Raw genomic sequence first — 26,907 nt, 5'->3', positions numbered from 1 at the left:
CCAACGAAAGCGACTTGTTCCTTTGTTTTTGTTTTTCTGTTATATGTTTCATCGAAGAACTTCAAAGCTCTGAACCACTCTTTGTGTTTCTCAAAATGTTACACATTATGGGTCTATTCACTCATCACAGCAGTCCTAAACATTACTTCATCCTCTCTTTAGTTCTTCTCTTTAGTATTCTGTGTGTTGCCTTTAAACTCCTCCATTTCTTTTCTTACTTCTTCAAACTTCCCCCATTCCCTCCATTATTATTTACTTTTTCCAAGCTTTTACATCAGCTAAGCTAATTGTTTTCTTTACATCTCCTCCCCTACATGTAAAATAAATAAATTAGCTTCTTTATATCCACTCTCAGATTGGTATAGATTTCTTCTCCAGAGTGCAGAGAATAGAATAAGTAAACATAACTGGTCATTAAACAGTGGGACGGCCACTGGAGGGAAGTTTGTAGTCATTCCCATGTTTCATTTGAGACCATTAAAAACAAAATAAATAAAGGAGCAGACCCAGTGCAGGCTATTTTACATATGCCACGGTTAATGTTCTCTGTGGGAGTTGAGTCGTATTCAAGCAAAAAGCCACAAGACGCAGATTACTTAAAACCCTCCTGGCTCTTGGTAAATCACAGTGCAGAGTGGATTATAGCTTTTTATAGAAAACACCACTGAGCGGAAATGTCTCAATTTTAATTTTCTCCTCACAGTAAATATCAGGTACATGGTGTGCAACTTCGTCAACAGAGCCAGCAAGAATCCCACAGTAACCGTTAGATGTTTTAAGTGACGGTAATTAAATGTCCGCATTATGATGATTACAGTACCGTAAATTCCGTACTATTGAGCGCACCTGGATATAAGCCGCACCGGCTAAAAATAAGTAAATAAATGTATTTGTACATATATAAGCCGCACTTGATTATAAGCCGCAGGTGTCCACGCTATAACAAGAGCTATTTACACAGACCTAGGCTACCGGTAACATCCGCAAATACTGTAGCGTCCGTACGGACGTTAAAGGACGACGAGAGCGTTCAAATAATAACTTTTAATAACCCGATCACTGTCGGCCGTGACCACGCCGTTTACAGCAGAGAGCAAAACCATAACTTGCCGTAACAATCCAACTCTCTCACCCAGCGTTCTCTCATACAGCCACTCAACACGTTCTCGCTGGTGCATTCACTGACTCTCCACATAATCGGAATTATGAACACATTATCAACTACTGACTTTACAACATGAACCGTTACAATACGAAGCCTAGCCGACGGTGTCTGTAACACGGCTGATGAAAAAGATGACCGTAATATATTTCACAAGAAAAAGTCCATCCATTCACTGCCTCAGAATTACTTCATTACTCACTTCCTCAGTCTCTGTTGTCGCTGTCAGTGTCATCTTAACGTGCAGCAGCTCTGTTAGCTTCTTTGACAGCCAGGTCGATCGCCTTTAACTTGAAAGCTGCATCATATGTATTTCTCCGTGTGTTTTCCATCATGAGGGTGCGTGCATGAAGCGCAAAATGACTGATATTAAGATCCGACGTGACGAAGTCAAATGTTTTTGCGGCAGAAGCTCATTGTCCCCCATAAAAAATCCATGCACTAGCCGCACCGGAGTAGAAGCCGCAGTGCTCGAAGTGTGAGAAAAAAGTAGCGGCTTATAGTCCGGAATTTACGGTAATTGTTTTTTTTTCCCTTATTCAACAACCCTCCCACTCACTCTACTAAAAGACAAAATCCAAAAAAAATCAAGACACTGCTCTTCTTGTTTTCTAGTCAAGGCTGACCTCTGACCTCCCCAGATGGAGGTAAATGAACATGAACAAAAAGGTATCAAAACATAATACACACAAACAAAAAATACTTCAATGATTATTTGGGAAGAAATGGTCTGAATCCTTCTTCACCTACCAGAAAATAGCCACATAATGATTTGTATTTTCTCCACAAGAAATAGCCATTTCTTCCAACAAATTTGAGAAACAAAATCTCATTTTTGTCCCGGCAGGGTCAAGTAGCACATATCTCAAACTCTGTGTCTCCCCTCTCCCGGACAAATATCATGATAGAAGAGAAATACGAGAGAAAAGCAGAGATGGATGTGATATGTTGGGCTATATTAAATCAATATCTGATTACAGACAGAGAGGAAAGGTCAAAGTGCATGTCGGTCAGCGTGTGGGAGTGGAAGACAGGTTATCAGCTTTGGATTGCGGTTTGGGCTGCACTTGTTCTGGGTTGTTTTATTTCGAAAATGCCTGCGTAAGTGTGTTTGGGGTGCTGTTGTTGTTGGAAGCTGTCAGTCTGCTTTTGCACCAGATTTTTCACAAAGCCCCTACAGATCGATATTGTGAGATTGTGTATGTCTATGTGTGTGTGTCTGATTGTCGGAGTGGGATTTTAGAGCAATAGGAACCAATAAAGTGTAAATCAGAACAGATATGGTGCACAGCAAGCTTTGTATTACTACCAAAGGAAGAAACCCTGACTTTGACAATAAAAAAACAAACACAAATCTGGGAAAAGTTTGTCTTTTAATCACAGCAGAAAACTTTTTTGTACCCACAGCTATTTTCAGCCTCAAATTGAAATTTCAGCTTTCTTAGAAAGACCAGGACTGATTTTTTTTTCTTTGTGCCTTAACAATACAAGTCATATGTTCCCCAACACAAACCAAGAAACCATCTGTCCTCGTCTTTTTGAAAGGTTTTCTCTCCTCTTTAAGCAGGATGTCATTCTCAGCTCTCATTATACACTGATGATAACATGTTATCAAAGAAAAACACTGGAATTGTTAGTGGGAAAAAAAAAATGTTTTCAGTTCATGATGGAAAATAAAAAACATAGTTTTTTGTGTTCTTTTGCATTTTGATTTTTTTTCCCTCCTGTCTGCAGAAGGCGGCTATATCCCAATTTGTCCAAGGTTGGTGTTTGGTCTCTTTCACTGTAGGCTTCATTGAAAAATAATCTAGGGACAACTTGAATATCATGTTGGCATGTGCAGGGCTGTACGGACAAATGAGCAGTAATAAATCAAATCAACAGACCAGTCAAGCAAGCAATGGCTAAAAAGCACACTCCAGTCATATCTTTTTTAAATAGCGCTTTTTGAAAAATCTTCACAATGTATGACTTTTGGATAAGAAACAATCTTTACCATAACAAAACGTTATGAAAGAACAAACAAGCCTTTGTTTAAGGTAAAGGACCAAAAACCTGCATGGTTCTGTTTAGGAAAATGATCTGTGGTTCAATAAGTCATGAGCTTATTAAGCTTATTACTTTACTCATGTATGGCACATGCTATACCACATACGAATAGCTGAATGACATACAGTCTGTTACGGATGTAAATTATTGGCCTTTTTTTTACGCTGGATTTTAACCCTGCTCTGTTGTCCGGAGGCCAGTGACCCATCCATCAACTCTGACTGTCTTCTCTGTACCGCATCACCTGACTGCACTGCAACATCACACAAAAGACCAGAGGACAACTTCAAGAAATGTCAACAGAGCGATGCCTTTTTTGACAACTTGGGAATCTGCTGCCTGATGTGACACATTTTAAGCTTTTTTTTGTTTTGTTTTTTTCACATGTTAGCCTTTACATTGAATATGCATGTAAACTGAAACTAGAGCTCAGCAGAGCCTTTTCATATGTATGCTCTGTTCAATGAAGCCATACTGGGAGGCAAGACTTTGTAGTGAAATACCAACTATTTTTTACTGACATAAGAAAATCCTTTTAAAGAAATCGAGCCTGTCATATGATCAGAGCCTAAGCTGAAGTCGCATGGGTTGTGCGAGGTAACTTAGTGGGAAGAGATGTCGGTCTTAATGAGATCTACAGAGAAATATGACAGGGATTTCACTTGTTAACAGTGCATCATCTCATAATGCTGATTATTTCATCTTGCTGTTTTCGAAGAAATTAGTTGAACCAGAAGGGTCCTGATGGAGTCTAACACTTAAAACATGGCTGAGATGTTACTCTGCTTATCTTTATTGCTCTCATGTTATATGTTTCTGTATCTTAGTTACTCTCGCTCTTCCTTCCTCTCACCATCTTGTCTTTTCTTCTCTGTCCTATCACCATGTTTCACAAGTTGATCAGATTTTCTTTAGCTACGCGGGCTGTAATGAAACTTGCACATGGTAGACGTTAAGCACTGACTAGTGGTAGAGTAAGGGATTGCACCTTACGTGTGCTTGCTTTTCATTGGTTGTATTTTGTCACATGTCTAGGTTAGTAGCTGAGGTCAGCTATTCTGTGGGAGACACAACACAGAAGAACATCTTTTCACAATCCGTTGCATCCGGCTGTGTTGAGCTGCAGGAAAGCTTTGTTTTTTCTTCACAGTGTCTGGTACCTTGTAAGGATTCTATTTGACAACTAAAAATAAGGGAACAGCCTCAACTTTACTTCAACATCTGAGTCTTTATTCAATATTTTCAAGAGCCAACACATCTGTTTAGCTCCCTGTTATAATTCAGACCCAACGAACAAAGGGGACAGAATACGGACAGTAGAAAGTGTCCAGCATCAAGTCTCCAGACCTCATTGTCTGGAGATAAAACTGAATTTATAGACAAACGGAGGCAGATGCACCAACAGTAACGTAACTCTGGATTTAATCAGCTGTCCTCTAAAATCTGCACCTTTTTAGACTTTTGCATGCAAGTGCAGCTACTGTAACAATCTGTAAGATATAGTTTCTCAACTATATTCTCGTTTCATAAGTTTTAGGATGACTGTAAACAAAAGCACCCAAGGCTGGAAAATGCTGATGCTATTTCACTGTCAGGCCAATGGGCTCTGAGATTGTGTTGATGAATTGTATAATGTAAAAGTCTAAACTGCTGTGAGGGACTTTCACATTGTGTCCATTTTGGCAACTCCTGTGGGTATACTGGTCCATCTTTTCTCTATGGTGTCCTGAAAGAAATGCCATAAAGCTGTCTTTTAAAATTGTTCAACTGTATCACCTAATCTTTGCTGGAAAATACAAAAGGCCCAGCTGGGATGACAAGTGTGAATCGCTACATTTGCAAAGCAATCGTGAAATGCATAAAAAACAGAAAAGATCAGTCCTTAGTTTCAGTGTGAAGTCCTTTTTTTCCCCATGACTTAATTGAGGTGACAACGTACAGTACAGTAAACATAGAAGTGAAAATAGAAAGGATGGTGAAATCTCGGTTCATAATGCCATGTCGATTATAGGTCAGACAAAATAGTTGTCTGCGTTCAAGCAAAGTTTGATCACAGTTGTTTTGTTTTTTTGTTTTTGGTTTTTTTTAATTGCGATTTATCTGCAACAAGTGTGCTTGTGTCAATTGTGTGTCAATTTCTATCTTCTCATTGTTATGAGATGCCTCTTTCTTGGTGCTGCGTCAGTGGCTTTAAGTAACTTTCTGTACAAGTACAAGAGTATTTGTGACCTTAAAAAAACATCCTTGTGAACCCCTAACATTTAAACTCAAGTTTGCCTTTCAACTGTATTTTAGCAGTTTAAGAATTGGAGATGGAAAGGTGAACAAAATGCTAAAAATGACTAATACTGAAATCAGATAAAAGCTTCTTGTAAAAATGAATACTGCTTGTTTTAATTGTTTATTGTTCATCACCTTAAAGCCCTCAGAATAGTATATTCACATTAAGACCACATAATGTATTCATTCCCTGACATGAACACGTGCAGCCTTACTTGAAAGGTTGGTTAACTGTCAACATTTTATCCAATATTTTGAGAAAGCCATGTTTCAGATCAAAATGCATGTGATGAATTCGAGGCAGTGCCAACCTTAAGCTCTTGTGGCTTTGCCAAATGTTCCCCTCTGGCATCTTCTTTCACACTTTCTGCTGTGTGCCACCATAAAAACAAAGACCTAAATGGATAAAAATACTTTTGAAAAACTAAAAAATACAAAACATGACACTTGGGAAACTATTTGAGTATGCAGAGACACACACACAGACAGGTGTAGACACACACTTATGTCCCTCTGCTGAGACTCTCTTAAAAGCATTTGCATGTTTTATCCCGTAGATCTGTGTCGAGGGGTTCTGTGTTTGTCTCCTCATGTGAGGAAGATGGAAAGACACAAATGTGTGTCATTGCTGTGAAAATGAGGAAGAAAAGGGAGTGGGGTTTTTTTGTTATAAAAAAAAAACAAGGCTGAATGAGGAAGGAAGACTTTGAGTTTGTAGCTTTTGTGTGCATACCTGTGAGTGTGTTACAGAAAAAAGAGACCATTGAGGCAGGGGGAACAAGAGCAAGCAGACAAAAATAAGGGAAGGTACACATTTGTGTGTGTGTGTGTGTGTGTGTGTGTGTGTGTGTGTGTGTGTGTGTGTGTGTGTTTATAGCTCACTGGGAGGTCTGTACACATCAGAGAAGGACCTGTGTGCAATCATACAAGGGAATAACCCCTTCACTTACAATCCCACCTCAGCTATCCCCTGTGTGTGTGTGAGAGAGAGAGAGAGACAGGGAGATGCACAGAGAGGAAGATGTGTATGTGTAACTGCTCATGCACAATATTTATGTAGTGAGATCATCTTAAGTATGAAAACACTTAAAGTGCAGATATTGGCAAAGGCCATTTCTCCAATCATCTATGATAAGATCATGATGATGTGAAAGTATATTCACTACATATATTTACAAATCAGAAAAAAATAAGAAAAGAAACGTTATATACAAATGTAAACATACCATTAAGTACTTAAATGAACAGAATGAAAAATTCACCTCCAGGTGGCTCTAAATCAAAACAATAATAATAAAAAAAAGTGGACCATTCAAGATGGATAGACGAAACAGACCTGAGGAATGTTTACTGACGAGCACAGCAGCATATCAGCAATTATTCTATTTGAAATATTTACGCTAATGAAAGCGTAAGTACTGAACAAACAAAAAATGACAAAAAATTATATGGTTTAATCAAGTTTATTACATTTAATTCTGACATTCTGTCTTTAATACATATATACAAAAACTTGTTATGGGGTTTTTTCTTCACCTGGGCCAAACCAACACATGTCATGACTAAGCAACTACCTTTTATTAGAACTGACAACAAACCTTGGACAAGGTAATTATTTATGAAAATACATTCAACTTTTGATCAAATTATTGTCTAAGTAGAATTACTGCTATTACTTGCTTTTTGAGTAAATGTGTGAAAATTAGACTATAAAGTTGCATTGAATTTAAATTTTAATATAAAATTAGAAATAACAGAAAGAAAAATATGTTTTTGAATTGACTGTAATGTTTGTTTAAATTGTATTGTGAATCTGCTGCCCGATGTGACACATTGTGTATTAATACAAGTATAATTACAGTTCAATGTTAAATAGAGTACAAATAGGAATTTAAAGAAACAATGTTAAAATTGTATAAAAATATTTGAGATATTTCTCAGAAATCAAGTGTGATGGAGGTCAAAACTGATGTCGAGATCGAGAGCAGCAGAAGCTGAAAGAACTACTTAAAGGATGGTAACTAAGAAGACCTATGTGTCAGACTCAGTGTGGCTTTCTTCAGCTGCTCAGCACTATTGATCTTTCCTCTTACATCCTCTGAAGTCTCACCTTGAGAATATGTGTGAGTGTTTCTGTGTGTCATACGCACACACGCTTTAATGACTAGTGCAGGGGAGAACAGAGGTGTATGTATAAACACATCACATACTTTGAACTACGGCTTAATGTAAAGAAAACTGTGTCAAAGCCTGTGTGTGTGTGTGTGTGTGTGTGTGTGTGTGTGTGTGTGTGTGTGTGTGTGTGTGTGTGTGTGTGTGTGTGTGTGTGTGTGTGTGTGTGTGCGCATGAGAGCATGTGGATGTCTCCTTTGTTTCTGCAAACTCATCCCCCCAGAGTCCCAGTTGTCCTCTCAGTGACAACCTGAGTGTGTTCTGGACAGCTCAGATAGACAAACACACTCTCAAACATAAACACGTTCATAAACATACCTGGAAATTGACTTTTGTCTTTTGTGTGCTTTACAGTGAAGAAGGAACACATTTAAATAATTTACAAATGATTTCCAAGCATCACTGGATAATTTATCCAATAACAGTGAGAGAAGTAGAAAAAGACCAAGTCTATGTTCTTTTCTAAATTCAGAGTTCAAAGTTGCAGCATTTCTTCATTGCATTCAGTCTGCATGTGTCTGTGTGTGCTCTATGCGTTTCTATATGTTGAAGTTGTGTAAGCTCCATGTGTCATCAGACTGTGTGTTGATGTGTGATTGCATTTCATTGTTTGAAATATGTGTTTTGTGAAAGAGTGAAACCAAGAGACAAGCATGAGTGTCGTTCTGACAGTGTATAATTGCAGCGCTTTTTAACATAATGCATGTCTCCATTTTTACATTCACTGTGTGTGTGTGTGTGTGTGTGTGTGTGTGTGTTTGTGTGTGTAGGTGTGTGTGTGTGTGTAGTATATTTTTTAGTTACACAGTGGAGGTCACAGCAGGAACACAAACATCAGTGGGGGTTGAGACTAAGGCAATGTGTGTCTATGTGAAAAATCTATTTTCATTATATTAGACATGTCGATTTGCATTTGTGATAATATAAATTTGTATGCTCAACACCATGTGAGAGCATCCATATTTAAGCCTATAAATAAAAGAATGTTGTTGGTGCATTTGTATGGTTTAAAACTTGCCACAGTTAATTTTGATCTGAGGAATGATGCATTTATGTTTCCCTCATATTTATCAAAAAAAACAAACTCAAAACACAGCAGAGTGAAAGGACTTATCTTGTCTCCTCATCTAATGCATAAGCATTAGTTAGTACATACTTTGCTTATTATCTTGCCAACTTTGAAGGCTTGTCCTGCTACAGAGTTTCGAAAAAAACATCCTGGAAATCTCCTGTTGCTATCAATCCATCTCTTTTTTTCCCCATTTCCCTTAACACATGCTTTTTGGTAACGTGGTTACTGATGGCAACTGATATCTGACAGCTGGTCAGATGAGGCTAAAGCAGGTTAAGAAGACTGGCTGGCGAGGATGGTGGCGTGAGTGCAAACACGTGCACATTGGGGTGTTGAAATTAAATGTGAATTGCTGATGGATTGCCAGGTTGGGGTTGAAGTACACGCACACACAAATGAACACGATGAAACACACTATCCACACACGCACACTCACAGTTTGAGGTTGTCTTAAACCAAACTGACAGGGCTTGTTTGAAATGGTGCGTTGCATTTCTGCATCCAGCTGTCACACACACACATGTTCATTCGCTTTTTTCTACACAAACACACACACATACATACACACGCACACACACACACACACACACTCATTGAAGGTGAAGGTGGGTGATGGCTGTGACAGTGTTGTCGGGCTGCGGTTCCGCCTGGCGTCGCCTTGCCTTTACTTCTGTCTTTCTCTGTCTCCCTGTTGCAGCTAACACACCTCTGACAGCTACGTGTTTGTGTTCTATGTGTGGGACAGATACAATGTCTGTGATGTTAACTTGTTTTTCTGTGGGTGATTTTTTTTCCCCATTTTGCTACAATCCTTAATCATGTTTTACTGTGTATAATCTAGCCATCCTTTTCCATCAGTTTAGAGTTTGTCTCCCCCCCCCCCCCCCCCCCCGCCCCCCGCCCCCCGCCTCCCTTTGTGTCACACACACACCTGCTGTCAGCTACTGGCTGTGCGGTTGCTGAGGGGAAATGCTGCAAGTGACAACTTCCTACAAGCAAAAAAAGAAAAAAAAAACCTTCCTTCTCCATACTGTCGTGTGTTGTATTCTCCCAGGGGATGATTCCTCTGTTCTTGCTCGCGGTGTATGTCTGTTGTTGTGTGTGCGTGTGTGTTTGTTCACTATTGTCCTTTGAATTTCCCCTGAGACCACCACTTTCCTACAGTACACTCTGATAAGACAATCTGTCCTCCCTGCACTTGCTACACAATGTGTGTGTGTGTGTGTGTGTGTGTGTGTGTGTTTTGTTCCACCTCTGAGGGTGACATAAAGGGAGAGATTTTCCTTCGGCTATCACCTGCGTCTTTGAATAGTGCGGAACAGTGAAGGGTCAGCAATAGGAACTGAGGAGCTACAGGGAGGTAAACTCACCTTAGACACTACAAGTTTAGAGAAAACCTGGAACTTCAAAAAAATGCAATAGTTACCACCGACCATATATCTATTTAAAGGCATTTTAGACTCACTGATGCACACTGAAAGACTAAAAATAAAACTCTGAAGGGGAAATCACGGGCTAAGTTGCTCTCTGAGGCACTAAATCTGTTCAATTTCAGTTCAGAAGCTCTGGTACTAATCAGTGCATGTTGAATAGTGCAGTCACTCAAGGAAGGATATAGGAGTATGTGTGCGTAAGAAACTGTTTAAATCCCACGAGGCTGTGTTAGTGAAGCCATGACAAAGAGATGAAAAGGACCTTGACTTTGTAGCCACTTTAACTACAAGGCCACTGGACGTGTCTCAGGGTAACTGCATGTGTGTGTGTGTGTGTGTAAACGTGTGCATATCAAAGTCATTTATTAAGTGGACAGAAAGATAAGGATACAAGTGTTGAACTAGGAGGCAGCTCAAGGACACCACAAAGGCTACAAGACATTCCTTGAGAAAACTTTTCCAACTCTTGTTATTTAGAATTTGCATACATCTCATCGACATACGATCAACTGTCTTCCAGAGAAAGTGTTCTCTAAAATAGCTCCTTCCTCACTAAATCCTTCCAGTGTTTGTCAGTTCCTTCTAGATCAAACTGATAAACAGTGTGAATGTGTGAATGCTAGATAGGTCTGATGGGTGAACGAAAAGGTGACATATCAAGGTAAAGGCACAGTAACAGAGAGGGGGGGAAAAAACAAAGTTTAAACAAAGTCTCTGTTGACCTGGAATTTAAACTGTTTAATTGATGGCTAAATAGATAAACACTACAAGACTCCTTATCAGCTCTGAGACTCCAGAAGTGCCAGGCCATCTACACATGACTGTAAGAAGTCCAGCTTGAACGTCTCACAAGACTCTCTGTGCTGTGCTGCCAGGGGTATCTTTTTTTTTATCTGGGTTTATAGGCTAATCCATCTATGACAGCTTCCATAGGCTGAGTAACTTTTCTTAAAAAAATCAGTGGCGGGCCACAATAACCTCGTAATAATACTGTCACATTAACAAGTAAATTAACATTAGAGAGCCCACATTCAGCAGGCTTTCATTAGATAATGTTAATTAAGCAAATGTTCCATAAGAAACAACACTCATGTTCGGTATTTTAATGTTGATGAGACCATAAGGTAGATGCTACACCAAAGGGGAAGTTTCTGATTAGAGTTTGTAGGGTAAAAATATTGTAATTGCAGGTCTCTTCTTCGAAACCTGCTGCTATTGGTTAACTTTAAACTGTAATTGTGCTACATTTGTGTGTTAAATCCTTTTAACATCTCAACGCCAATGACACATGCTTTTAGTTAAATTTAGTTACTCCTTAATAGGACTGCTGATTTACTGACTGTTCTGCTGTTCTGACTAAGTGTCAGAACAGCAGATCACATCACTCATATTGATACCCTTCCATGGAACCTGCACCACCGTGTCAGTAACAGGAGTAATAGCTGAAGGTCAGCGTCACCTGTAGGATAATAGTCTCCAAGACTCTGAGAAATTGTGAATTTGTGCTGTGGTTTTCTTTGCTCGGTTTTGAGTGTCGGGGAACAATCTTGTGGAGTGTGTATTTGAGTGTGCACGTTTGTGTGTGCGTGTATGCACCAGAGGACAGTGTTATATTGTTATGGAGCCCTGTGGTTGGGACGGAGCTAACACCTGAATGAACCTGTCACTGCAGACACATTGCTTTTTCAGCTCCAGCGATTACACCGCGCCCAAACACACTCAACATTGTCTAGGAGGTTCTTCGTACATGCTTGTGTGTGTGTGGGACAGAGAGAGGAGTGTGTTGCTTGTGCATTGCCTGTGTGCATGTGTCTGTGAGGGTGAGAGAGACAGAAACAGACACTGAGAGTGACAGAGCACTGTGCACTGTGTGTATGTGTCCAAACCTCTGCTTTTTTTTTTTTTTTTTTAAAGTTTTGCTGAAAAATATGAAATAGGGCTTCTGTGTCCTTGGAGGTGAAACAACTAGTCCTGCTGATGGATACACACACGTATACACACACAGGGCATGGTGGAGCTCACAAAATGTCCCAAATTGAAAAATGTTGACAAGGGTTTCTCTATCTTTTCACTTTGCAACCCCATGTAGACACTACTGAATTCTTTAGTGTGTCCTTCAGTTAAACACTTGAAACACTATTGTCCTACAGATGGGCCTCCCAGAAAAAACCAAACCCTGATCTGTTATTTCAAACCAATCCTAAAGTTTTGGAACCTAAACATAGACTGCAATGGTTTCCAGACGTTAATCCAGTGTTTATGACTGTTGCACTGTATATCAAAAGTCATGAATGAAGTCAGTAGTGTCATACTCTTGCACTTCAGCAGGCTTTGTTTGTATATGTACAGGAGAACAATGGCAGCTTTAGGACAACTCTTCAACATCGTCTCTCAGCTCCAATTCTATTCTTGCCTCAAAGGTTACCAGTATATTGGAAACAATTTTCAATGTACACTGAGAAGGTCCTTCCAGAAGTCCTTCATGGCTAATCGCTTGCTATGCTGAAAGCCCTCAATAGTTGGCGATCACTCTCAAAGGCTATGTCATAGTCAGCGGTAGCAGATGGGCTTCCAGATGAATATAACCAGGATACTGCTTCTTTATTTATAATAACTTGACAGCTTTATTTTGAGTTTCAAATGGTGGTACCCAGATTGTTATATTTTCAAGGCTCAGGGCCACTTACCAAGCTGCCATATTTGACAAGTAGAAAATGAGGATTTGTATATAGGTTTGAATTATGAAAAAGGACCAGTCAATTCCAAATGACCGGGGCTCAACCAGCCACTTTGATCTGTCACTGACAGTATAGTGTATTGATAATGGCTTGAAAAAGACCTACAGAAAATGCTTGTATATTATGTTGGATGCTTGTGTGCTTGTGCAGTGCTTCCATTTGGTGGTAGTTGTAATTGACCCGTATTAAATCTAAAAAAAATACACTTTGCACGTCAGGGCACAATGAGTTGTTATGCAGTGATTTACCCATTTTTTTCTATTTTATTTGTAAAATAGCCTTTAAGAAAACATAGAAAACCTAGAAAACATTCTATTATAAGAAGCAGTAACTGTAAAAAAGTGTCAAGAGTGCGTTTGATTAGAGACAGAAGGAGGCAGACGTGTGGAGACAGATGAAAGAAAAGCAGGCATGATGGAAGGATCTGAAAGAGGTCAAGGGGAGCTGACACCCATCAGTTTTCTCCCCTTAATCTATCTGTGTAACACATCACTCACCCCATCTCCCTAGACACACACACACACACACACACACACACACACACGCACATACTCAGGGGCATGCCAGCTATCACAGGCCCTTAGCAATTGGCTTTGTCATGGCCTTTAACCCCTGTACATATCTGTGTGTGTGTGTGTGTGTGTGTGTGTGTGTGTGTGTGTGTGTGTGTGTGTGTGTGTGTGTGTGTGTGTGTGTGTGTGTGTGTGTGGCTTAAGACAGAGCACTAAAATGTTGACTCGAAAATCAATTTACAGCTGCCTACCTTTTTTTTTTTTCTTTAATTTGTGCTCCACTAGCTAGCCCCAGGCTTGTGTGTGTTAGGAAGGGCAGTCACACATGGAGTGTCAGCAAGGTTTTGCAGTTGCTAAACTGCATATAAATAATTTCCATTGCACCTCTCTTGTTGTTGTGACACAGTCGACAGTTGTAAATGTTTATCTCGAAAATCCAGCTGTAGTCGTTTTGTTTTGCACTTACTGTGAACTGTAGGAGGGCTTATTTCACTGTTATCTTGACCACATAAAATGTACAGTCATATTTCAGATAGTCTTTTTATTTAAGACCTGCTGGGTTTATTTTTCCCAGTATGAAGCGGGCTACAGAGGCACAAACACAACAGTTGCAGTCTATAGAGATTTCGTTATCTTTTTATCCAGATATTTATGCATTTAGTAATTTTGTATCCAACCACAATCCTCTTGATTTCAGATAGACTTCCAACCACAAACTTTGATATAAAAAGCTCAAATCTGTCGGAAAAAAAAAATAAAAAAAATTGTAGGGATTAACAACACCACTGGATTTGATTCACAGAAGCAGATTGAATCAGGATACCTGTCAGGCAGAGAGGCAAAGCAGGTAATGACAGTCTACAAAGTTGTGAGGGCACAATGTGCAGTAGACCTTAGAGTTGTCAAAATGACAGATTTTTTCGTACGCAGGAATCAGAAAGGAGAGGTCGAGGTGATGAAAAGTATTTTATGCTGCTGCTTCTTTTCCCCTGATATCTTCAGGTAGGAAGTTTGAATGTGGGTTGTTGGCTTTACAATCTGTAAAGCTTGCAACACCCTCTGTTCATCATCACTCAATGTGCGGACGGAGAAAAACCTCCATAAAAGACTTTTAATAGAAAAAATGGAAACCTTAAGGCAAGAGGGAGAGTCCATGTCTCTAAAAATCATTTATTTGGTAAATGATGCACAGAACAGGTTGTTTCATCATATGAATGACGTTAATTTAGTTTTTTAACTGATAATGTAATGTCCCTCTCTTTATCCCTGTAGATTGGATAGTCCGTCATACGAGGTGATGCAGCTGGAATTTGAGGTGGATAACGTCATCAACCTGGTGCCAACCCAGACTTTACACTGGAACATCGAATACCAGACTGGCTCACAGACAGCCTCCAGCCAAACAGAGAAAGTCTCGCACCTCTACATCAGCAACGCCGACATACAGGGCATCGTACCACTGGCAGAGGTAAGCAATATTAGATGAGAACAGATACAGATACCTGTGAGTGTACATCCTGACAGACCTTTCAGCACACATTTCTAATGCTGGAATCGACTCCATTTTCTACTCTATTTCCTCTGCCTCCCAATGTTCTTGCTGAGAACCCCCAGCGTCTTCCTCCAGGTTGATCAAAGCTGGAAAGGTCAGCTTGTTTACCCCCCTCCTGTTGCTACAAGCCCCTCGGTCACACACACACAGCAGGATTCCCTCTCACAGGTCTTGAAATGACAAGCAGGCTGACATACGCGCGCACACAAACACAGGTAGAGCGCCTGTAGACATGTATGCAAATTCACATATTGAGACCCTCACAGTGTATGCAAATGCAAACACACAGAGTCACATTTACAATTTCAATCATCTACCAAAAATTCACAGACAGATACTTTCATACACAATGCTTCCTCCGCACATGTGTCATACTGGCAGATGTCAGTCCTGTTGAGGCTCCAACACATTTTCCTCTTAAGGCCTTAAATTGATAAAAACCCTGCTTTGTTCCTTCCACTTCATATTTGAGGCTTCAATCTAACTTATCATTGAGGAGATAAAAACTCAAATCATCATCATCATGTGCATACTTGGTTGACGTTAGGAAATAGCGTGTTGTTGGTTAACGTGTTTGCCTTCTTGTATAATAGCAGTAAGTCTTTTGAATGACTCTGTCACAGTAAGTAGCGTAGGCGGGAGGTAAGGACCCAAATGCAGATACATAGGTACAAGAAAATTGGTGTGATGTAATGTCTGTTTGAAATGCAGAGACATAAAGTGGAAGGGAGAGATGTTTGTGTTCCATTTGTTTCTCTCACAGATCTATCCACATACCTACAGTTTGATGTGAGCCAAGTTCCAAGTTTACCTTCCATCTGCCTTAAAAATAAAGTGTTGGTGGAAAACACATCAGTGCTGACAGTTTGCTTGCTAAGACATACATTTTTTTTTTCAATTCATTTGTTGCATTTATTGCCTGACTCTCTTAAAGCCATTCCGACATTTGGGGCAGTTAAGTTGTACTGGTGTTTCTATCTGTAATAGTGCAGCTATCAGCATCAGTACCTGAACATCTCTAAGCATTGAGACAAGCAGGCAGGATAAATGTTTCTTGTTGAAAAATGCGAAAGATGAAATCGAGATAGCAACAAAAGATGGCAACAAGGACAAACTGGAGAGGAAATCTTCCAAAACACAAGTGCAGTATAAGGCTGATGATTGCAGTGGGTTCAGGGGGAGTGAGTCCAAGTTCATCTGTTGAAGAGGTGGAGACTGGCAACGGAACTGAAGGAACTGGGAGACAGACTGTGGACAATGATTCCAACAATCATTCGCCAAATATTCAATTAAAATGTTCATAAACATTTTTTTTAGTCCATGTTTTTCTGTTTTGTGTTTTTTATTGATTAATAGTGGCTAAAGCATTTGGAAAAAAAACAAAACAAAAAAACAAACAAGAGCACAATGTCAGGCCCATGGTTTGGGATTTAGGGATCTATTTGCAGAGTTATTGTCATTATAAAAACAAGTGTGTTTTCATCCATGTACAGTATAATCCTATATATAAAACATTTGTAAACATTTTAGCTATTTATCTGCAGAATAAGTACACCTTGAGTATGCCATGTCTGACCAGTTTTAGTTATCAGTAGCCAATAATGGCTAAACCAAACACTCGCTCGAGAGCAGCTATCTCACCTTCTTTTCACACATGGCCTTCGGTTGGTTGCTAATGTATCTCACTTACGACTAGCTGTCTTTCAATCACACTTCTTCTTAAAGTAACATAAAAGTATACTTCAACAATAAAAATGCATAAACCTGTTGTACTGTATCTATTGCTACGTGGCATCCCACTTCAGGATACAAAAAAAGTTAGCTCAAATACATAAAATAGAAGTTCTACTTGTATCTTGCAGGGTCGGAAAAAGTTAAAAACACTTACAAAGTCTTCTTTAACCTTTAAGATTAGTAATCAGACTAAATCTGACCTTACTTTCAACAAACACAGATCAGCCACATCTAAGGAAACACAGCACTTCCTACTCTAATGCAAGGAAAATGATGCTTTTCAAAATATTCTCAGTTCCATTACCACTCAGGTAGAGCTAGCCTGATAGCTCCTCTTCAAACAGCAAAGCCCGAGTGACTCAATTGTGTTTAGGCTTTTACAACCCATGTCTCTTTCACACACTGCAAAAAGCAAGCTTGAAGACATCATTTAAAACAGAAGCATTGTAGGTTTTTTTGCCTGCTTTTTTCATCTTTCAATGTTTTTTTTTTCAGTGAAAATATTTTAGAGTTATCAAGCAATCAATCAATCTTTATTTGTATCGCGTCAATTCATAACAAGTATTACAATGGGTTGGTTAAAGCTCCTGTTAGGATCTTTTGGTTTGTGTGAAATCTGCCGACCCCTTTTGGACAAAGCCGTACATCTCATCTCTGCTGATTGTGTCCTGGCAAGTGTGGGTATTGATTTGTGATGTTCAATCTCACTCTTTTGACGATCAAACATGTCACCCATCATGAATCTTGTCTGTGGTGAATATAAACAAAGGCAGTTGCTCATCTGACACCTACTCAGATGTATCGTTTGAATGCTCTGAAAATGACTTAATAGTAATAGTCACTGCTCACTCTGATGGCCTCAGTATGGATATGTTTCATTAGCTGCTAAAAACTCCATACAGTACAGAGTCATGTATTTTTCAAGCAAGGCTAAGAAGTTCTCTAAGTCAACAAAATATTATTTTGAAACTCCTCAATGGCAAATAGTTTGATTTTCAAAGGAAATAAATGAGTAAAATGTTTTTGTTCAACGCAAACATAATTTCATGGTGTCATTTGATTAATTTTATTCACAAAGAAGTTTCTATCATAGAGGATGAGTCAGTGATTATATCAATTAAATGTTTCTCCCTTTTTGCGTCACACCTGAACACTCGATACAGATAGAAAATGTGACCTCTGTAGCATGACTGAGTTCATCTGATACTAGCCTAGACACATTCACGCAAACAAGCACACATATCCACTTTCCACTTTTTCTCCCTCCGTCTCTTTTCAGCTTCTCTTGTTTGGGTAAAAGCATCGAAATGGCTGCTATTACAAGCCATTTGGGTCTCCTGATTTGTTTACCACAGCTGCTGACCAGATGTTGATTGTTGGTTTAGGGAGCCTGTCACTGAGAGGGGTCTCTGCATCAGGTCACTGAGATGAAAGCACATGAGTCCACACTCTTGGAAAGGAAGGAAGAAGGACAGAAATTATGAGGTGGAATCTTCAAAGGGATGTGAAAATGTTCACACAATCTTGCATCCTTCCTCCTTAACAAGTCTGCATCTAAGGATTGGAACAAAATAGCACATGTGAAACCATGTAACAAAGTGTGGGATATTTATGTTTGGAACATAGAAAAACAAGTTAAAGGAAGCGTTGCATGTAACAGCGTTAAGAGCACTCTGTACTGGCTTTCACATAACATTTCTTTGTCTGATCTTTTTGAAAGATTCAAATTCACCTCAGAACATCATCCGCCATCTCTCTTATCAAAAGTCAGCCTCATGATGTGGTAATGCATGAGTTCTATCTTTACAAAGGAGCAATATCAAACCAGAACACTGCCTATCATTACCAAGCCCTCTACAACATGTTGCTCCTAATTCCACATATCCATTTAGGCCCTGGTATCTTCTCTGAGCGGGAAAGAAAGAAAGAGGCCCTCTTCAGAAAACGAGGGATTATTAGGAGTAATTTGTCTCCTGCTGTAGCTGGAAAAATTGGTTTCATCTTTTAGAGAGGAGAGAAGGGGTGGGGAGAGGAGAAAGAGTGAAGAAAAGACAAGAAGGACCCCACAGAGAGACAGAACAGAAACAGAGATAGAACAAGAGACGGAGAAGTCCGATGAGAAAGAGAGGAAACTAGAATGACTCTATTCATTCATTGTCCACTGTATGTTCATTGTCTCTGCCGATTCTTATTTGCAGTCAATGACATGATTAAGTTGTTCACATTAGTCCAATCAATGAAACCCCTTTTGAATAATTTTCTCATGTGATGAATGCTTTCTGCAAATATTCACACAAACTTAAATAAAAAGTCACCAAACTATGTTGAGGCGTTTTGTGGAGACGAGCAAAGTGGATCAGGAGAAGTGCAGACTCATCAGAGAAGTGCATTTGTATTCAAACGGCTGAAAGTGGACTAACAGTCAGTCATCCTTTGAATTGTAACTGACAGTGGCAGGCAGTCAGCTCACAGAATTGAGTCTGTACCTTTTCACACGTGACTGCTCAGTGAGAAACTCTGCTTCTATTTAAACCAGACTGTCAGCTCAAGTTTGATACTGAGAAGTTGTAAAGAAAGTAATAGTGCCGGAAAACTCGATGAAGCTTGATTCATTTAAAGGCGGCTTGAACAACTAGAGTTCTTTGTTTTCAGATGCAGTTAATCCATCACCATTTCCCTTTCTCAACGACTTCCACGACAGTTTCTATATTTCTGTTCAGCCCTTAGTATAATCCTATTGGTCCACCTGGGATATTTACTCGTCTTACCAATTCAAAACATAGAGCTAATGTCCCAGTTTCATGCACAAAGTGTTAACCTATGTGTTCTTGTTGCATAGCTTACTAAATTCTACATCTTGAATTGAACTTTTCAGAAAAGGGTAACTATGCACAAGGCTAGATCGCCTGTGCATCGCCACATCCAGTAATCCTTATTTAAAAATATGGCTCTAAAGTGACCGCTACATGCTACTGCATGTAGGTTCTGGTGTAAGTATCTTTTGGGTCAGAGAAGAAAGTGTATGCTGATGTCATTTACATTTTTGTGAAAGTGAAGTGAAACAAATTGAAACAACGGTGTCTTTCTTGATAAATTTAAAACAATACAACATTGAAATACAGTCACATAACCCTGTGAAATATGAAAGCTAAATAAATATGAATGCTAGATGAGATAACACAGACGTGCTGACATAAAATTACGTGATCACGGTCCAGGCTGCATCCTTGCACGAGGGAAAATGCAGCGATGCACTGAAGTGTTGGGTCTTCAGAAGTTTCAGCACCATGGACAGCATCACAGCAGGTTGTGAAGGGCAGCAGAAGTTTTTCTTTCTATCTGTAAATATTCGACTAAGCTTGGTTAAAAGGAGGTCTATTTCTGTGAGAGGACATAAGGGAGAATAATGGACTCAAATGGACGAACAAAGAGGACTAAACAAGCCGTTATTTGAGCCACAGTGAAACATAAAAAAGGCTAAGGCTAGAGATGGACCTGCTATACTCCCCCTGCTCTCTGAGATATTTTAACAGCTGATACATTGGATCTGTAATGTTGTTATAGGCACCCAGAAAGAGCCATTATACCTGTGACTGTTTTAAAACCTAAGATAGACAGTAAGAGAGCGGTAAATACTGACAACTGTTGTCTTTGTTCTGTAAAATCATCTTGATTCAAATACATTAATTTAAAGAGTAAGTTTTGACTAGTCTGCAAACTTCTGTAGCATCAATGTGTAGATCACTTCACGGCTTCACAAAGAAGGTGAGATAAAGCTGTGGAAAGACATTTTTCTATCAACCTAAATATTTTAGAGTCAGAGTCACAGTTGGGTTTATTCCCAAGTATGTTTCCGCATGAAATGAGTTTGTCTTGGTGTTTTGGTGTAAAAACAATGAACACAGAGGTAAAAGGAAGAAATAAAGGCTTTTGAACTGTACTAGACTTCTATAGATCAAATGTGGACTTGTGGCTCCTTTCCTGTAAATGCATGTCACCCCCACTTTCTCAACTTTTATAAAAAAAGCTTTAAAGGAGCAATATGTATTTCTGACACCTAGTGTTTAAAAATGGGTACTTCAGTCCAAGTTTAAACACTAAAGAGAGCTGTGTCCCACCACCCCCTCCTCTCTAGAGTTGATGCTAACATAGGGTGCCATGTCAGGAACACTGAAGCTTCAGTGTTTAGTCAGCTTTGTATTGGTTTTTAAACCTTCTGGCATTCTAACCTCTGGCTATTTTTCAAAAGCATCTCCAATAGTCGAGTTTCCCCCATTTCTGGTGGTGGAGTTTATTTTTAGAGGCTTTTTAGGTCGGATAGAGTCATTATATCTGAACCAGTTTGCTTTCCCATTAACATCGCTCTAGCATCTGTGTGTTTGCTTTTGGCCTGGCAAAAAGACGGGAAAGGGGCAAAAACGGCAGCGTGGACGTGCCTTACAACCTACTTCTCTGGTCAAAACGAAAACAATATCGAAACCTAAGGAGAACAAAGGAGAAGCAGGAGGAAATACTGGCTGTTGAGTTGTTGACAGAAAAGATGGCACTTCACCATAGCTTGTTTCCTTAATGTCTAATCATAAATTAAATATGACTTAATTCAGTAAGATTACATGTTAGATCTTTTTAAAAAGTAAACGTAAAAAAAAATATATATAAATGTATATACACACACACACAAATATAGCAACACAAAATGTACAAGAGATGCAATGGAAGAGCTGTTCTGTTGTGCACGTTTTTGTAATCTATGATAAAAAAAACTCTGTGCCCTTCTGCAGTAACTGGTTTTGTCTGTTGTTTGTTTTGCGCAAAACAAGTCTCATCGTAAAAAAGAAACGGGTTTCTTCTCTTTCCCTTATTCTCCTGCCTTTCTAATCTTAGAATTTAGTTATTGTCATAACTCATTTCCTCCAGCTGTTCCTCTTTTTATCCCCCTCTTCACCCTCACCCTCCTCCTCTATCTCTAGGCTTCCCTTCTCAGTTCTTCTCTGCTCCCTCCTTTTTGTCTCTTCTTCTTTCGCTCTCTTTCTCTCTCCACAGAGTTTCACCTCTCTGGGGTTTTCTGTGTAATTCATAATTAATTGGAACACTTGTTTATTTGTGTTGCTTAAAGATGACTCAGAGCTTCCCTCCTCTATACACTGTATGTGTGTGGATGTGCAGACCCTTTAGCAGCACAGCAATTCTCAGTGGTTCCTTAATTTGCCTCCTCTGATTGGTTCTCTCGTTGAAACACAGAACCGTTTTTAAAACTCATTTATAGATTTACCATTTTCAGTCTGTTTATTCAAAACAACCTTTACCTTTACTCCACTTCTGCTTTTCTATCGTTCTGTCTGTAGCTGTTGATTTCTTAATTCCCTTTGTTTGGTGTGTGTGTGTGTGTGTGTGTGTGTGTGTGTGTGTGTATACTAATCTACACTGACATTAATCAAGACACAGTAGAGTTGATCTTACAAACAAAGTCCCATTGTTCTCTATTGTTTGTTTTAACCCACACTGTTTAGCATAGATGCTGATATTTCTTCTTTTTTTTCTACTCTTGTGTGTCTGATGCCTCTTAATTATTATCATGAAATTATGATCACAAGATGAGAATTAAAGCAGAATGCTCCCACCCTTTGAAAGAAACAGCTACATCTTTTCATTGGAACATTTCATTGTCATGGCTATGATCAAACCCAGATCTATTCTTTCTGTACTTTACAGAAGAGTCATCTATTTTATTCCCTGAATTCCTCATATTCAAGTGTTTTATTGCATATTTCAAATAGTTTAAGTCTGTTGTGGATCTGACCTCCAAAATTTTCATCATTTTGTGTTTTTATTTCTAGAGAAGCCACGGCGAGTCCTCATCCTCATTTCTCTCTCACCTGTGCCCTCCTGCTTCTCTTCAGTTTCAGTATTTGCTTGTTAGACTCCCACCACCTAATTAATCAACACATGTGACATATTCTCCGAGTGTGTGAGCGAGTGTGTGTGAGTGAGTGTGTATATGGGTCACTGAGAACTTGCACGGCCTGCACTCCAGGTTCATTTCCATACCAAGCGGCTCGAGCTCGCTCCAATCAGTCATCAAGAAAAAGAGAGAAAGAATGAATGAGTGTGTGGGGCAAAGAAAGAGGGAGTTGTTTAAAGTCAGAACAACACATTTGGAAGAAGACCGTAAAGGCTGCAGCAGGGTTCTCAAACTTTCCAACTTAATGTAATAACAGAGGTAGTTACTCAAGATACTTAAGATTCTTAAAATTAAGATAATGAAAAACACATTTTCTTCTGATAGTTTTTATTCTGAGGAAAAAGGATTGCCCCTTGAACGTTTTAGCTGCACGTTGGCATGGTATTTTCCAAATGGCAGTCAACTTCAAGCTGCACAAAAAGTATGTATTCTGAGACTTATTTGCTTCATAATTAGTAAGCTGCTCCTGATATATTTGCTACATTATAATACAGCTCTTTTACCCACCAAGCCACTATTATACGATTGTACCGAATGAAAACGTATGAATTAAGCATTTATAAAAATGCCTCACAGAACATAGCAAAGGACACCAAAAGATGAATATGATGGAAAATGAACAATGTTCTGCATGGTTGCTGTTTGGATGCTCCCGTATCCATGATAAACCTGAATCATGTGAAATGAACTTAAGTTGTCCTTTTTTACTTTGACTATAATTTCATCAATCATCGTCATCCCTGCCAAATAATTCCCATTGCCTTATATTAATAACTTTTCCCACTCAAACACATTCTCTTACCAAAAGCAGTGTAGGTGAAGGATGAGTAATCATGCAACAGAGAATGATATAAGCCTTTTTCTTTTGACCCAACTAAACCCAACCGTGAATTTCATTTTTACTAAAAGGTAAACTAAACTAAACTAAAAGGTTTGATCGCACACTGTGGTTTTTGGTAAAAAAAATAAAATAAAAAAATAAAATAAAAAAAAGTCATAGAACTTTCTAAAGTAAAAGAGGCCTACTAAAACCTGCCAGAGGATGGGGAGGGAAAAAACTTGAAAAAATTCCGAACACTAAATCCTCCTGTGAGGGACTTTCAGATTGTTTACATTTTCAAAACTGCAGAGAACAAAACAAGAAGAATTATGGCTTTGCTGATTCTGTCCTGTTCATGTGCACGTAGTGACATTCCTTCCTCATTTTAAATGTCTGAAAAAAGCAAGCGATAATGAACTTTATGTGCAACTTTATTTTCAAAGATGTGTCAGCAGAGTTTATCCCCCTGCCAGACTTCAATCAAACCTTATTTGTATGGCACTTTTCATACAAGGTTAAATCACAAAGTGCTTCACATCATACTTCAGACACAGAAGACTTCCCTGTGTTAAGGGTGACGTGCATATCAAATAACTACATACTTCATCAAACTTCTGTCTGATGCTCACGTTTGCTTTTGTAGGTCATGAAGAGACTTCAATGTAAATGTTGCTTTGTTTAAACTTCCAGATATTACTTCCTCACAGGAGCTTTAATAAAGAACTGGAGAACAGCTCTTTACTTTATGCCCCGGTCTATTATGTCTCACATGATATCTTCAAGGTCTGACCAGACAACTGCCGGGGCAGCTGTGGCTCAGTGGTAGTCATCTTTTAACGAGAAGGTCAGGGCAAGCCACTTTACACAGCACACTTTTCAGAGCTTTGCCTGCCATCGATGTGTGAATGACCTGCAGTGCAAAAGAGCGCAGTGCAGAAGACTAGAGAAGCGTGATACAAGCTCAAGTTCATTTACCTTCTATGCCACTAAAGCAGTGATAGGGTGGCAGTTTAGGGCATACTCAAGTGTACATCAGCTCCAACAAGAAAAGAGAAGATAGACAGAAACATTACGGAACAGAAAAGACACAAGACAGAAACATAAGGTAAACAGTTGTTTTATGAAACTTAGAAATGTAAGTGCAGGTAAAAAAAAAAAAAAAAAAGGTGCAGAGACACCATTTTACTGATGAAGCTACAGAGAGAGAGAATAATTTGACTGGTTGGAAATAGGTAGGATGAAGGGGCACAGGGAGGAGAGAGAATGTATGTGTGTATGAACTGGTTAAATCGATAGATAGGCAGGACAGAGAATATGCAGAGGGAGGGACGGGACTGATAAAACTGAAAGAAAAATGAGACAAAGGGGGAAAGGATGAAGATGTAGGGAGAAGAAAAAAGGAGAGAGGACAAGTGGGGAGAGAAAGTAAGACAAGCTAAATTGTAGAAATAAGGCAGAGGGGAGAGAGAGTTGGTCGAGAAAAACGGAGAGAGAGAGAGAAAGTAAGATAGGGGGACCCAGTGGAGGTGCACAGCAGCATGTAATAGTCCCCTGGAAGTACTGGGCAGCACAGAGGAGGAGAGGGAAGTGAGAGAGAGACCTAGGGAGAGAGAAAAAGAGAGAGGAGACGAGAGCAGGGCAGTTCTAATGCAATTAGGGGTCTGGAAATTGAAAGTACAATTCTCCCTGGGATCTTTGCTGGAGTGGTGCGTGTGTGGGGGGGTTGGATGGGCTGTTAGCTTTCATATCAACCAAATGTCTTCATCCCTCCACCCTCCTGTTCTATCTCCCCGCTCTCTCTCCTTCCATTTGACTTCTCAAGTTACTCCCTTCTTTTGCAGACCCCTCCTTCCTTTCAGTTTCCCTTCTCTTTCTCTTTCTCTCTCTCCATCATTCTCTATCTGCCTCTGCATTTCATACATTTGTGCAGAGGAAAGCTAAATGTCAGCTGCCTTTTACATTTACATTTTTATTCCGACCATTTAAGTGATGCTATTATCCATTCAACTCAACCTAAGTGCGAAAGTACAACTCATTAAATTATATAAATGAGTAAACTCCAAAGAAGCGGAGAATTACATGCAGTGATGAGAGTCAAAGAGTCTGAATTATACTAAATAATAAAAGACAAATCTCATTATACCAATTATTTAAAAGTTGGTTGATGTGCAAAAAAACACATACTATTTGTTAGCAGCCATGATTACATAAGTATTCAGCTAATTCTAACTATAACATTTCTGTTAGTCCTTATGTGTTTTGATGCAGTTTAATCTCACCTGTTTAGTTGCCACTGTGAAGGTTTGAATATATGTTGTGTTTAGGTTCAAAGAAACATAGTCGTGCCAAAATGTACGGTAATTATATTATTCAAATATTTATATGTATGCAGTCATAAAGATGTGATGTTACCGTAGTTTACTTTCCCTGAAAACTGATGTTTCAGTGTTTGAAATAAATACAGAATTATTGTTCTATTTTTAAATTCAATTTATTTATTTAATTTATACAATTTATGAATCCCCAGAGGGAAAATTCTGGCATGCAAAAATTCTGGGGTATGCGCTCTGTTATTTTTGAGACATGCTTCTCATACACACAGGCCTGAATCACACATGCACAGGCAAGACCTGCATTAATGGAGAGATGTCTGAGTGCTGCAGCAACCACAACTTGAAGTGCCCCCCTGAGCTGGTGGGGGTTTGGTGCTTTGCACAAGGGCCCCTTGGCAGCGCTTGATAATTGGTATATATTTACATATTTTGGCATGCATCGGGACTTGAACCGACGACCCTCCGGTTCCCAACCCAAGTCCCTACAGACTGAACTACTATATACTGTACAGTATATATATAACAATTTACAGCAACAAGTAAATATACTTATTGTTGTAAAGTAGTGAACACTCAAAGTTTAACTGCATACTGTAAAATATAAACCTTTAACATCTAGCAAAAATATATAAAATAAATAAATACAGACATTTTAATTTTTTTAGAGACAATTGAGGCAGACAGAAGAAGGTTAGATGTGGGGATCCATTGTAGATAATCTGGTGCTTGCATTATGTAGGCAAGACACAATGAAACTATGTATGTATGAAGTGAACAATTTCATTTAAATTGTTATCCCTTTTTAAATAAAAAATATGTTATAAAAATATCACATTAGAGTTTTTATTCACGAACACCTCCTCAGAAAAAGTGATTGTACTGAATACAGCCTTTATACAAACATTTATCCATTAACAAATTGTATGTATTCAAAACGTGCACTTGAAATTTCAGGATCAGGATCAAGCAACAATATAATTATTTCCTTCGATAGTTTCAAAGAAACATAGCACTTTTGCAATATAAAGCAAGGACTGTTTTGGTAGGAGTAGTACTTTGTATGTTAAAGTACTTTGTAATCACCAGTT

General features: G+C 39.0%; 1 protein-coding gene across 1 annotated transcript in view; it reads left to right on the top strand.

Moving 5' to 3' along the window:
- The window catches only part of LOC306820349 (transmembrane protein 132C), a 261,260-nt gene that overhangs the window by 179,376 nt on the left and 54,977 nt on the right, over nucleotides 1–26,907 (top strand). Inside the window, exon 7 of the mRNA XM_079338168.1 lies at nucleotides 14,691–14,886. Coding sequence (XP_079194294.1) covers nucleotides 14,691–14,886 — 196 coding nt within the window. The remainder of the gene's footprint in view (nucleotides 1–14,690; nucleotides 14,887–26,907) is intronic.

This window comes from Symphodus melops, assembly GCF_947650265.1.
Source record: "Symphodus melops genome assembly, chromosome: 1".
NCBI lineage: Eukaryota > Metazoa > Chordata > Actinopteri > Labriformes > Labridae > Symphodus > Symphodus melops.
Note: the sequence above shows the minus strand (reverse complement) of the source record. Positions and strands in the feature narration are given on the sequence as shown.